The following is a 14,205-nucleotide window of genomic DNA, read 5'->3' as shown; positions in this document are numbered from 1 at the left end:
GACTACATGAGACTATGTGACCGCATGCACAAATTCAAATGAAGGTAGACATAGAACAACCGCCTTCCTATTTGTGTGGAAATAGGCTGGTCTAGTCCACTGAAATGTTTCCACACTATTAACAAATCTGTACAGAAAACAGTACATATAGCCTTACCACATTTACATTTTTTCATTTAGCAGACGCCTCTATCCAAAGTGACTTACAAGGGCCATTTTCATCAGAGCAACTCAGCACAGTGGCCGACAGGTGCAAACAACCTGCTATTTATGACAACACATGCAAATCGAAAACACTTACAAAGAGACAAAACACAAGCAACTTAAGCAAACATCTTCATCAATTTTATCAACACAAACTGCATACCTATCATTCTGCAGGCGGACTAAAACATTTTGCACTTTAGCAAGGGGTGAATGTGACCTTACCTTAGACAGTCTTCACTAATTTTTATATACAAAATTCAGTCAGTCAATCAACCAAGTTGTTCAGTAAATACACTTTACAAATGAATCTTAAATTTCATCTTACATTCATTATGGTATTTAATTTAGAAATGAAAATTTCAGGAAAAAGAAAATATATCAAGGGCCCTACTACTCCCCCCTCCCCCCAGTTTGACATCCCTGTCAATGGGCAAATAATACTTTTTTAAACAAGGCCAAAGAGATCAGATATATTTGAGCTTTTTATAGGCACAGTCTCAAAACTTTTTGACTATACATGGAAACATGTGTCCACAGGTGGGCGCACAACATGCTCACCTTAAATCAAAACTATGCAACAATTGACTTATTTTTAAGATATATTTTCCTTAGCAACATGGCATAATTTTAGAAATCATCTTAAGGATACATGGCAATGTCATAAGATAAACACGCCTGTTCCCACTGTAGCTGTTCAAGCTATACAGTGTATTTCTGTGGTTTCAACCTATGGAAATGTAAGAAAAGCCTCAGAACACATTGCCAGTGTTTTGGTAACTACAAGGTGCCATTTAGCATAGTAAGCTTTGTTCCGCAGCAACTGGGCTGTCAATAGGTTTTTATATCGTTTTTTTCATACCTTCTAGGTAGTTAACTCTGTAGTTTTAAACCAAAACTTCATAATGCTGCTTTAGAAAGTAGGCTATCAAAACAACGTTGCTGAAAAAATACTTTATCAAAATACATGATTTTACAGACAAAATGTAGCTCATGATTTTACAGACAGACTGAAAAGTCTTATATGTTCTTTGCAGACATCCCAACCTGCAAAAAGTAATGTCAGACCGGGACTGGCCTACATCCATGGGATGCCTGTCTTGAATCTCACCGTCACGCAGCCGTAGTGCTTCTGTGGTATTCTTCAATTATGCATAAAAGAAAATGGCAAAACGCTGTTGGATCTTCGGAGGAAAGTGGCCGATTTGCTATTAATTATGTTGCATTAGCCTGCAATTATAGCCTAATACAATAAATGTCTGGGCACACACACAGCAGTGGGTAAGCTACTTATTCTTTCTCAATTCTCTGTCTCAGCCAACTACAAGTAGGGTAATGTTACATAGCCCACGTTATTGGCGTATGAACACAATAATTAGACTCGTTTGTTTAACTTCGACTTGGTTGAACTGGTTCGTCAGGCCATTTCCGCACTCATAGCCTAGATTTGCGGAAATGGCCTGACGAACAACTTCAACCAAGTCGAAAGTGAAACAAACTTATGCATTTCACGCGAAGCCTGTCCACAGACGCTATCGAGTGGCCTATTAATACATAATGAAATTAAGATCAGCGTTATGGTTGTTTTTAAATGCAATAATGATAGCTAAGGTAAAACCCATTAACTTTCCAAAAAGCTACACTTGCCAGTTATCAAGCTCGCTTACCGGCTTACCATTTTATACTCCACGTGAATGCTGCGGACCAAGATGGATCTCTTACAACAAGACAAGTAAGCGTGTGTTTCTTACAATTGCCAACCTGACATAGCCTGACGAGCCAGACCCACATTAAATGTAATTTGCTTCCGCTAGGGGCGCGTCTAGATTTCTAGGCTAAACCTGGCAGGCTTAACTTGACTAAAAACTTATAAAGGTCAACACAATTTCATTGTATTCCTTTTCTCAGAATACATTTGCTTCCCTTCAAGGTTGTACCATTGTTTTCATTGTGAGTTAACGATAAATCACCAACATATGATTTTAATACCTGTTTTAGTGAACTTCATGTGAGGTGCCAGTAATTGCATCAGCCTCCTCACATCTGTTTGTTCTCTTATCAGTTAACTGAACCATACCATCTTGACTTTATGGCTCTGTAAAAAAAAGGAGGACTTGGAAGTGAGCTGTAGTATGATGTTGACTTTATTCACGCAGGTCTGGAGATGGCTTTAAGCAGCAAACTATTTGGCCAGCATTTGGCATCTCCCATAATCCTGAAAACGGTGACTAGACACATGGAAAACCCAAACTCCGAGACACCTCTGGTCCTCTCTCTGCACGGCTTAACAGGCACTGGGAAGAGTTTTGTGAGCCGCTTGATCGCTGAGAGCATCTACCACAATGGAATGCGGAGTAAATTTGTACACCTGTTCATAACCACAGAACATTTTCCCCACAAGGCACATCTGGAAACTTACAAAGTAAGGCAGTCAGCCTTACCTTTCCAACTGTCCTAACACTTGGCATTCAGCTGTCCTAACATACATGACATTCATGTCCAAATGTATTTACCAAAGCAAAGTGATGGAAATTTTCTTTTTGATAGGATCAGCTAAAGCAGTGGGTGAAGGGGAACGTTTCAGAGTGTCCAAGCTCCATGTTCATTTTTGATGAGATGGACAAAATGCAAACAGACCTGATCGACAGCATCAAGCCATACCTGGACTACCACGGGACTATTGATGGGGTTTCATATGGTCAAGCCATCTTCATTTTCCTCAGGTGTGTGACATTCCTTTTTGCCTGGCATGGTTTCACCCACAGTACTCCACACAAAGTTGTCTTGTGGAAGATCAATGATTTCAAACAACGTCAACAGTGTTGTAAGAAAATCATTTAACGAGAGTTTTACGATATTATGTTTTTTGAGAACATATCAGTTCTGACTTTTCAATATTGTCTGCATGCAAGTACTTACAGTACATCTTGTATCTATATATCTATGTGTGTAAATATCTATGTGTGTATGATCTATGTGTGCGCAGCAATTCAGGGGGGATGGAGATTGCCAAAAAGGCCCTGGACTTCTGGAAGACAGGTCGGAAAAGAGAGGAGATTAACCTGATGGATTTGGAGAAAGATCTTACTCTCTCAGTCTTCAACAACGAAAAGAGTGAGTCACACTTTATTTAGCTGGATTTCTTATATTTTCATATTATTTTTTTTTTTGATACTTTTGTGTTCCTAAAACGATGTCATAGAACATAGCTGAAATAGTAACTCACCTGCACCTGGCTATTTCACTATGGTATCGGTTTCTTCATGTACACACACTCACGCAGAACTCTGAGGTTGTTGTGCATGTCAGGGTAAGAGAAGGAGTTGCAGTGTGTTGCGGAAGTCATAGTAGAGTATCAGTCCTCTTTCAAACGTGTGTGAAAATGAAAGGCAATTAATACACACTCACTCACATTTGAGTTACTAGTGCAGTGCCAATGGAAACATGCTATTCCTGTAGAAAACCTGTAGCCCAATTACATGCCCGCAGGTAGGCCTGCTTTAAAAAAAATAGGATGATAGGGAAAAACAGAATTCCAGCTATAAGCATTCAATAATGCTTATTATTGAATATTATATTATAATAAATGTGCAATAAGCAGAATTTAAGCATGGCTACATGTGACATTTATTACAGATCAAAATGACATAAGCCTAACAGCTGTTTTGAATAGGCTAAAATATGTTTAGCCTATTGAATAACTTAATGATAGAGAAGACAATGATGAATCAGTGAAATGATGCATCATCATATAATATTTGCAACGATGTGACTCAAAAACTGGTCTGATTATGCTGATTATGCTTGTTATGCTGATTATGCTTAGAATGTGTAGCATTCTCAATTGTCCTGAAATTCAGGACCTTGCAGTCGGAATTGTCGTTTGTTTATTCAAAGTTTGAAGACTGTCCAAAGAAGTGTCAGTTTATTGTACATCATGTTTTACATGGTTTTGAATAGTCACTGCATACCTGTGTTTGTTGGCCGTAGTTGCAATATCCGCTGACTCATTTTAACGCAAGCAAACCGCATTCAGGGAGTCTTTATTGTTGAGGTAAGACATGATAATCACAATCACCCACACATCTTGCAATTACTTAACTTTTTACCTGCGGATTCAATTCTGCCAAATTTGGTTTATTCTCTCTGGTATCCTGCAGTGCTGTGTGAGTGAGAGGGAGAGTGGCTACAGTAGAGCGGCGAAAGCCAATGATGTGTTTCTTTTACTGAAATATTTAATGATATTTTTGCATTTCTTGTCCAAACAACGGCAAACTTGGTACTGCACTTACTCGTGCCTGTAGCAAGACACCTGACAAGTTTGAAATCAACCAGATGAACGGTTTGACACACAGACAGGGAGTGGCTACAGTACAGCGGAGAAAGCCAAACTGTGCTTCTTTTACCCATATATTTATGCAAAAGATATATTTTGCATTTCTTATCCAAAAAACATGAAACTTGGCACTGCACTTACTAACAGATATGTGGCCCACACACACACACACACACGCACACTCTGACACAAAGACAGACGTTCCTGCAGTTTAACATGGTTGAACTTTGACCGCGGCACGCACACTTTGCTCGGCGCAGTGGCTGACCAGTTCTTGCATGTGCAAGCCATTGAAAATGATGTGTTTGTTTGTCTGTCTGTCTATCTGTCTCACTTGTCTACGTTACCTTATTGCGTTTCATGTGTTTTTATGTTTCAATTCACGTGGTGAGGTAGGACAATTGTGTTTGCACTTTGAAAAATATGTTACTTAAATAAAAATAAAGTTGTCCTCCGAAGAGGGGGGGGGGGGTGGTGGTGGGCAAAAAAAAAAAAAAAAAAAAAAAATGATGTGTTTCATAGCGCAGCGCTGCTGTTTGCACGTGCAATGTAAACCACAACAATATATCATTTGTACTGTAAGTAGATAAGCTGTTTACACTTACGTCATGGCATACACGCTCATAAGATCATCGCCCCACCCATTCCATTCCAATGTAATACAGTTTACTCAGTTGAACCCTTTCTGACAATGTCAGTCCCATGGCCAGGTCTTTGATACTGCCCTGTTTTTGTCCCCTGCATTGTCTGTTTTTATCACTGTGTTGTGATGAAGGATCTATATTGACTTTTCTCTTCGTCATGTTGTCCTGTGTGCTATAGATGGTCTGTGGCGGTCTAGTGTGATTAGTGAGAAACTGGTGGACTTCTATGTGCCTTTCCTGCCTTTGGAGCACAAGCACCTGGTTCAGTGTGGTCTTGCTGAGATGGCCGCCAGAGGCATGAAGCCAGACCAGGGTGTGGTGGAGAGAATGGCCAAAGAATATTCCTTCTTCCCAGACGAAGAGCGCATCTTTTCTAATCAGGGCTGCAAGATGGTCTCCAAGCGATTGGATTTTTACTTGTAACACTTCTGGGAGGTGTTCATTCTAACCCCTTGGTCACATCAACTACAGCAGTGTTTTTCAACCACTGTGCCGGGGCACACTAGTGTGCCGTGAGAGATCATCAGGTGTGCCGCAGAAAATTACCCAAATGTCACTCACTGGTCCAGAAAAGCAACTGTTGCATCAAAGAATTTATAACCACATGCTCTCATTGATTGTATGATTGCACTATTTGTGGTATGCAGGCATTGTACAACGGGGGCCCCATGTCCAATATTCACAGAATCATCACATATCCAGTTCATAACAACAATTAAATTAGAAATAGTCACCTACAAATGAAACAGAGGGTGCTTTTTTTATTGAGCAGGTCTTGCATAGAAGCCATAATAAGGCCGTATCTGTGCATTATTTGAAATTTTAGGCTATGGTATGTTTATTTTTTCTTCACACAGGATGTTAGTGTGCCGTGGGACATTTTAAGTGTCAAAAGTGTGCCGTGGCACAAAAAAGGTTCAAAAACACTACAGAAGACAGAGGCAAAGTGACCAGCTGCCATTCATTTTTAAACATCAGAGTCAGCGTTTTACAAGGTTATGCACTGTGTACTGTGCTTCTGTGGTCTCATTCCATGAAAATGTAAGAAAAGTTTTGGTTACAATATTGGTATTGCAAAAGGTGGTATTTAGCATATTAGTAGGCTTTGTTCCACAACAACTGGGCAATTGATGGTGTTTGTATGGTTTTTGCATACCCTCTAGCTAGGTAAATAGTGCTGTATTTTTAGATGAAAAGTTCATAAAGGTCTTTTACTTTTTAATGTGGGTTAGAACAGGCTCCTCAGGCCTTATCTCTGTGTATCCTACTTTTAACTTCATGATGTTGAATATGTTACAGTTGGTGCTATTGGACAATTCATGCAAATGTCTCCCACCACAGTTACAGATACCTCACTTAGTTTAATGATGGCATACAATAATGATTAGATAACTCTTGTTTTTTCCCATGCTAAGTTCCATTTGCAAAGTGTATATTTATTAACACTATTTCTCAATCAAGAGAAAAAAACACATTCTTGATATTTATGACTGCAGTAAGTATACTATTTTCCTTTTGAGAAATAGGGTCAGCATATCCTGAAAATGCTTTGGTGTTTTAATATGTAACTTTTATTTTTATTTTATTATTTTATTTAATTTTTTTATTGAAGTGCAATATTGTATGGATGATAGGATTACTGATTACTGTAGTGTTACATTTGCTCAAAATGGAAAATGCATAGTAATAAATGCTTAACATGTGAATTTACTAAAGCTTGATGTTTCTGTGATTATTGATGTAATATGTCCTTTACTAACGTAAAAGTGAAGTAAAGTGAAAGTAAAGCAATCATTACAGTGCGCTATTTTGTAAATGCCCAATGGCAAATATTTTAAAATTGGTTTGTATTTGGTCATTTTTCTGTTCTGTCAATGGATTTGTATAATATATGCTTTTATGCAGACCTGTGTAGGCCGACCTATAATATACTTCATGTATGCGCACACCCATGGCATCAGAGAGGCATTGATATGTCCATATAATGAGGTGGGCACAAACTAGTGTCAAGCTTGTCGAGACTGGCCAGCGTCTGATGAAAAGAGAGTGAGCTGGCCGTGATTGGTGGTCCAATTACCGTGAAAATGGACACAGGGTGTCCAGATCCATCAGCCATTCCAACAGTGCCCAGTCTGCATTCATCCATCAGACAGGCTCATTTGCACAGGACAGTCACTGTGATAAACTCTGAAACCATTCCTTCTCTTCGCGAGATGGAGTGGTGTGTCTTTATAAGCTCAAATAGAGACATGATCCTGCCCAGGACTCACTAACTGCCTCTCCACCAAATCATGATATCCCTTGCACATCATACCGTCAGGGTTGAGCCCAGTTGAAGGTCTTCTAAGCGATGTCACACGGTTTCTGAGATAAAACATTTTTGTCACATGGAGCAAACATTTCCTCACAATTCACGCTAGCTGCCTGTCCCCTGAATACACTGTAAAAAAAATGCAGTCTCTGTTGACAGCCCAGGCTCCAAAAATGGCAACAAAAACAGCCTGGTGCAGCCTGGACCATGAAACATAACAAACCTTTCCATAATAAACCTTTCCATGCGCATTCAGGACAGTTTCAGTTCCACAGGAGGGAGGGGGAGAGATGGGCGAGCTAGCTCTCTGTTTTGTTTGAACATCAACAGAAGTGACGTTACCCAACGTCGCTTAGAGCACCTTTAATGCAGTCTGATGTTATGAGGTCCCGTGGCCTCTACATTAATATGTGATGTGAATGCCTATGCTGACTCACCAAGGAGTTCCTTGAGGGGAATACAAAGAGGCCTCGCATAAATGAAGTGTGTGATTCATTTCATTCAAGTTAGGACCAAAAGTAGGCATAATTTCACCCAATATGTTATTGGTGGGGTCCAGCGTACAGCGAGTACCTGCCACCGTAGTCAATCTGCTTTTCCATAGTTTCAAGTCCCACAAGAAATGAGGGGAAGAGCAAATGAACTGTTTCAGCATCAGTGTCTCTTCAGAGCTTGGATCCTTTTTCACGGATGTTTTGCCAACACACACACGTATTTTCTATCAGCTCTGCTAACTGTCTACATGACATAGTTAGAATGTATGGTGCCAGTCCAATGTCAACATGCTTGGAGAAGAAATATATATTTCCTGTCCAGACAGATATGTGATGGATTAGTGGGTTGGAAAAATGCCGATTTGGCTCTTACCTTGACTTTCCTTGTGCCCGTTCAGGATGTCATCAGGTCACAAATAAGCTCTGATTGTTTACCTCTTCTTGTCAAATCCTTTTAATCCTGGTTCCAGCCCATAACATGGGCTGCTCTCAACAGTTTGGTCTATACTCAACAGGAGCTTTGTTGGCAAACAGCAACATCTAAAATGATGTAATGTCCAACTGATTGAAATAAATGGCATTTTACATGATAAATGACCTAATATGCTACCTCTCAAAATGCTAAGATGTTCTTGTTCCCAGGTTTGTTGAGATGTTAAAAGTCCATATTGGATAATGGATATTTTGAATTGTAATTGCACATGCAATCTCAATTTTCTTCTTACTGAATTAACTATTTAAGCAATTCATTTAACTAATTTACTGTCTGGAAGGATGCAACACAGCCATAATAGATCCACACGCAAACACATCGCACACACAGTCTCTCTAGTTAATTGTTTTTTTATTTGGTTTTAGGCGCCATGGAATCTGGAGAATATAAAAAACACAGAAAGTGAAGATACAGACATGTGTTCAGCCCTTTAAAACGCAAGCTGTTGCCATCGGAGACCAAGCAGCCAAATGAAATTAAAGACATTTTTACTTGACCAGACTTAATGATGAAACTCCTGGCGGTATTTCTGTGTGTGCCATGTATGGCCTTGGAAGAAAAATAAATAATTCAGTTAGTAAAAAATAAATTTGAATGTACTGCCCATTCAATTCAGACATTTAGTCACAGTTGCTTATTAACTGATGTGTGTGTGGGGGAAAATATGGCAAATCACCTCTCCCTCTTAATTAAATGATAAAGTCAGAAAGCATTTAATATGCAGTGGAGAATGTGGAGAGGGTCTTGGAGAAGGGCAGAGATTTACTAGATTGATCAGGCTTTTGGCAAGTAGAATTTCCAGAAAGAGCATCCACAGCATTTCACCTTCCTCTCCTTTTCGAGCGATGACCAGCATCTCAATTAACGTCTGGCAGCAAATGAGCTGCAAATATCACATTAATATGGCAGTTATACTTGGCAACTTAATGTCCGAGCTCTACAGAGAATGATGCACAGCCTGACACAGGAAAATGCCATAGCTGTTTTTAATAGATGCCGTAAAGTGGCAGCTCCTCTGCCTCTGCATCTTGACTTGGCAAGGCTGAAAAAATTGATGGTGGTGATTTCTGTTAATTTTAACCAAATATATTAAACTTAAACAGCTTAAACAACTATTTTTTTGAAGTCGACATTTGAACTATATCAGTATTGGCTCCCTAAAAATTCAAAACAGTTGAACTATCTGAGATAAACAGTACATGTGCAATGATAGTGTATAAATATAATAGATAAAATAAAATAAAAAAACAAACACCTGGTGAAATAATGGCAGCTGCTTGGTCTCTTCTGTCAGCTCATTTTGATCCACAAAAACACACAATGCCTACGTATCCCATCTTTCACAATTTTTTGGTCTGAGACACAGGTGCGTATCCCTGCCTCAAAGAAAGGTTTAAAGCTTTTCAGGTTCATGGGACACACAGACATACACAGATTGGGTATGTTTGAGAACTAAATATTTAAAGCAGGTATTAAAGCATTGCTGTTGCTCTGTCATTGGTTCAAGCCTTTAGTTTCTAATTCTCTATCATTTTTTTCTTTCTTTTTTTCTACCTGATGGGTCAAGACGTCAGAAGAATATGGCTCAATATACTGAAGCCTGTATAGAACATGGATGTCCTTGGTACTGTGCTACTGTGCAGGCTACTCTATAATGGATGTTCTCCCTTTCCTTTCTCTAAGTCAATGTATTGGGGTCAATAAGGGATTGCAATCTAGGCTAGAGAATGAATGAAACAATATTCCTGTGAAGGTACAGGAGGTAGATGTTTCTAAAGACAAAAGATTACAGTTTACTGTAACATTCGGTTAACATGCTCAACTAAAAGGATGGAAGTCAGGATTTGTTGACGTTTTGAACCATATATCATCTTACGCAAGACCCACCATGAGTTTAACTTTCCTATTGAACATTTGCACATTATTCTAATACTGCTTCAAAATAAGATGCCAGGCCATAAACAAGAGTGTGAACATAAAACAACAGAAAACAACAACAATAATAACATTAATTATAATAATAATAATCATAACGTTTAAAAAAATGAACATCTTCATTTTGGCAACATTGCCTGCACATAGCAGGAAGAACATAACATTATGCTGGGTAAAAGGAGAAAACATAAGAGACACGTTCTGCAAACATATCCAGCAAACAAAGTTTTGTAATTTCTGAATAATGAGCAAGCTAAGGTTTACCACTACTAAGATTCACACTAGTGGGAAGGGGAGATAAAAACAAATCCAAACAATTTCCCATGTTACAAACGTCCTTCTTTTCTCTCTCTCTCTGTCTTTTGGTATATCACAGCCACCTCACACTGTTTCTATCTCAATAATCTCAGACTGGAGTCACGTCTTTGACTCGTTTCAACTGTAGCTTTTTGGTTAAACCTTTAACACTCATCTCGGTTCTGTAGGTTGACCTTGCGGACAGTGGAGCTTTTCAAGGAACACCTCTTTTGGTTCTGCTTTTGGTTGGCCTAGACCATGAAAGCCCCTTCACAGTACAATTCTTTGGTGCCAAGACCATCATCTTGGCAAAGAGCTTTAGATCGTATGACCAATCTCTTACAACAGAGGGAAAAGGAAAGTTAAACCAGATAAAGCACAGGAGGCTTTTCTGATACTCTTGTACATAATATTCTTTGGCTCATCTAGTCGTCTGACTATGATGAAATGTTTCTTTGCACAAATGGTTTTGCTTCTGTAAGGTTCCGTCAAGCTTCCACTGTCCCAAGGACAAACCAACTGTCAGCCAATCACAGAGCACACACACACCTATACATTCTCACCTCACTCTGTGCTTTGGTCAAGAGAAAGTGGTACAAAAGATAAAGACTATGAATGTCAAAATATGTAGAAGGTATTTGGTCACATTATTATTTCATCTAAGTTTTTTGCCAATAATTCTACTGTCATATATTTCATTATTCACATAGAAAATCTCCTTGAAAATATATCCCATTTTCATTTTGGTTAATCTTTTTAAAGTTAAATCGTAAATTCAAAGCAAATGTGACAGTTCCAAATCAAAAGAGGTGAGCCGTGGTTAATCACTAACCTGTGTTATTCAACTGTTAGTCAGCAAATCCCTAGAAATCTGCATGTAACAATTGGCTTTGGTTCAGGAAAAGCATTTCTCATGGTGGCTACCCCTTAAAACAGGAACTATGAGAAACTGAAATGAGAATGACATTAAGTACATCTCAAAAGAATGCTAGGAAAAAGAAACAGAACGAAAACCATCTTAACATTTTACATCTTTGGATACCATTCAGCTTGGTTTTCATATAAAAAACGTATTTTTTTGGACAGGCTGTCAAGTATTGGAAGCTAGCCATGTCCGTGCACGTCCGTGGCAGGAGTCACAGTGAGGTACATACAAATATCAGTCTCCCAGGTAACCCTGAAACACGGTCAGCCATCAGCACGCGCCCAGTCATTCCCACGGCAACCGATTTGGCATCTGGAGAGCAGACCTTTTTTTTTGGGACTCGGCTCAGAAAGATCACCTGTTGGGTGTAGACAACAAAAGCCACCCGGTATACCTCAGTAGGATGGGCTCTTCAAAAGTTGCAGGGTATTTTGGTATCAGAAGATCTCCTGAAGGATTCCACAGAAAGGCCAAGAGCATCCCCATAAGGCAAAAATATCAAGTCATGGAAACACTCGTATAGGTCCATACTTTCCATAGAAAAATCCTCCCGTGGAAGACGTTAAAGCAGAGGAGAGAGGAGGTATCCGTCCATGCCAGCACTAGACATGGCATAGGCATCACTTTTTTGGGCAGAATCTGTTGTTCCAGCAGTCTATGGGCTTTTTTTAAAAAAAGAAGGAAAAGCACAGTGCCTTTTCAGACTTATGCCTTCATTTTTTGGTAGCCTAAAGACAAAAAAACTGGCAGTCAGACAACAAACGTGAGAAAAAAAATATTCTGCGTGAGAGAGACATCCATCCATGGCACATATTTGGATAAGGCAGAAGAATATCGGAGGAGGAGGAGGTCAACAGGGGTGATGGACGGCTGCTGTGGACATTCTGAGCCCAGGGTCCCACTCTCCATGGCAGTCAACCTGATGGGCTACTGAGCATGGGCATCGGCACTGGCTGGCACGGAACACTGGCTGTGGCACTCTGAGTAGGGGGATAGGAGGGTAGGTAGGACAGGAGGGGGCACGGGGAATTTGGGAAGGGAGGGCATAGGGAGCTTGGCGTGAAGAGAAAGGAAGGGTTATTTTCAGGGTTTTCTTTTTGGCTGAGGTAGGCTTGCTCAAACAGCAGCAGGCAAACATTGCTCTCAACTATGGCTCGGACATTCTGAGGTAGCTATCTTTGGAGGTATTGTATGGAACTTTGGGGAAGGACTCGAGCCAGAAGGCAGGAAAGGTGTGGGGGAAAGGACTCTTTTTTTAAGGGGCTTTTAGGAGTAAACGGTTGCCTCTACGGTTCCTCCGAGTTGGCCTGCCTCGAGGCTAACACGGTGAAAAGCAACAATCAACTCTATCAGACTCACACTTTTCGCAAGGCTACAGTCAAAGGCCGCATTGTGTATCTGTTGGTATTGCAGAGCTAAGGCCAAACACATGAGGAGACAGTCAAACAAGCACCTGTCCCCAATTTCTGAAATCTATACATTTTCTAACTCCCTAGTATGTCTGAATATTTGGCTCCAACTAGGGTTTAACCATCGTAGTGCAAGAGTGGTACATAATATTATCACAGGACACCATTGCATTGAAGGGAAAGTTTTGGTTAAAGCAGAAAGTCCTATGGTAATATTACATAGCTTTTCTCAGTATTGAACGGCACTGTGCTGTCCTCTTCTTCATAGCACAGCACATGGGAAATATTTTTTTTAGTAACCGAGCATCACACGTGTCACGGTCATGTTAATATCTCCTAAGGCGAACATTCAGCGCTAACATACATGGACAAGAGCACACATGGCAGGCAGATCATAAAGGCTTTGTAAAGCTTTGGTTTAAAGAGAGGAACTAGGGAAAGGTTGCTCATAGGGAGAGGGGGGTAGACACCAATGTTTTAGGTTTTTTTTGTGATGGGAGTCTAATGAAGCTTAGAGAAGAAGACCTCAAAGTCATCATTAAACTCAGCCTGTGGCAGGGGTCATATCAATCCCCTCTACTTTAGCAGCAGTTTTTGGTTACGGACAGTTAGACGTGGCTAACATTGACAGACTATAAGGGGGGGGGGGGTATAGGGCTTTGGTGGGCAGGCCATGTGGAGGAACCATAGGTGAAGGGAGGGGAGGGGGGCAAACCGTTTTAAGGGATGAGGGTATGGGGTTAGTGCTAGCCAGTGCCTGCACCAGGCAGGTTAGATGGGTGCTGCTCGATGAGAACGTGACACTGCCCTGGGCGAGTTGCTGGAGCACCTCCTTGGCTCGTGGGGTCACGACCCTGCGGAGATCAGAAGAGATGTGGTCAGAGACATGAAGAGGGTTTTTCAATCAGCAACACATCAATCAGAGTCGATCAATCGCTTCCTGCTCTCAAGTGCCAATCAGCTTGTTCAGACTTAGCTCTCAATCTCAACATTAGCTGTTTTGCCATACACTGATTTCTGCCGCTGGTCCTGTAGTGATCAATCACCAGTGTCACTAGTTGTTAAATTGGTCTGAGGTAACATCTCATTTAGGGGCACATGGAAGGCTTGGAGGCCATCAGGCTGAGATGGAGAAACTGTCAGGGCTTCATTGATTA

The 14,205-nt window shown here is 40.4% G+C and overlaps 2 protein-coding genes across 2 annotated transcripts in view; one reads left to right on the top strand and one right to left on the bottom strand.

Annotated features, from left to right (window-relative positions):
* Positions 1 to 1,216: 1,216 nt before the first annotated feature.
* On the top strand, positions 1,217 to 5,719 carry LOC125285791 (torsin-1A-like). Its single transcript, XM_048230398.1, has 5 exons — positions 1,217 to 1,936; positions 2,361 to 2,626; positions 2,752 to 2,927; positions 3,191 to 3,318; positions 5,363 to 5,719. Exons 1-5 carry the CDS (start codon positions 1,762 to 1,764, stop codon positions 5,605 to 5,607), a joined length of 990 nt encoding a protein of 329 aa, XP_048086355.1. The 5' UTR covers positions 1,217 to 1,761; the 3' UTR covers positions 5,608 to 5,719.
* Positions 5,720 to 8,852: 3,133 nt separating this feature from the next.
* Positions 8,853 to 14,205, bottom strand: part of si:ch211-57n23.4 (immunoglobulin superfamily DCC subclass member 3) — a 31,419-nt gene continuing 26,066 nt past the window's right edge. Inside the window, exon 14 of the mRNA XM_048230397.1 lies at positions 8,853 to 13,902. Coding sequence (XP_048086354.1) covers positions 13,795 to 13,902 — 108 coding nt within the window. The 3' untranslated portion in view covers positions 8,853 to 13,794. The remainder of the gene's footprint in view (positions 13,903 to 14,205) is intronic.

Source organism: Alosa alosa, chromosome 20 (genome assembly GCF_017589495.1).
Source record: "Alosa alosa isolate M-15738 ecotype Scorff River chromosome 20, AALO_Geno_1.1, whole genome shotgun sequence".
Lineage (NCBI taxonomy): Eukaryota > Metazoa > Chordata > Actinopteri > Clupeiformes > Clupeidae > Alosa > Alosa alosa.
The sequence above is the reverse complement of the archived record's forward strand: the minus strand, read 5'-3'. Positions and strand labels throughout refer to the sequence as shown.

Excerpts from the sequence above, each read along its gene's own strand:
- LOC125285791 (XM_048230398.1), top strand. The coding sequence starts at position 1,762 with ATGAAATTAAGATCAGCGTTATGGTTGTTTTTAAATGCAATAATGATA. Across the intron at positions 2,928-3,190 it reads GCCATCTTCATTTTCCTCAG|CAATTCAGGGGGGATGGAGA; the intron begins GTGTGTGACATT and ends ATGTGTGCGCAG. Across the intron at positions 3,319-5,362 it reads AGTCTTCAACAACGAAAAGA|ATGGTCTGTGGCGGTCTAGT; the intron begins GTGAGTCACACT and ends TGTGTGCTATAG.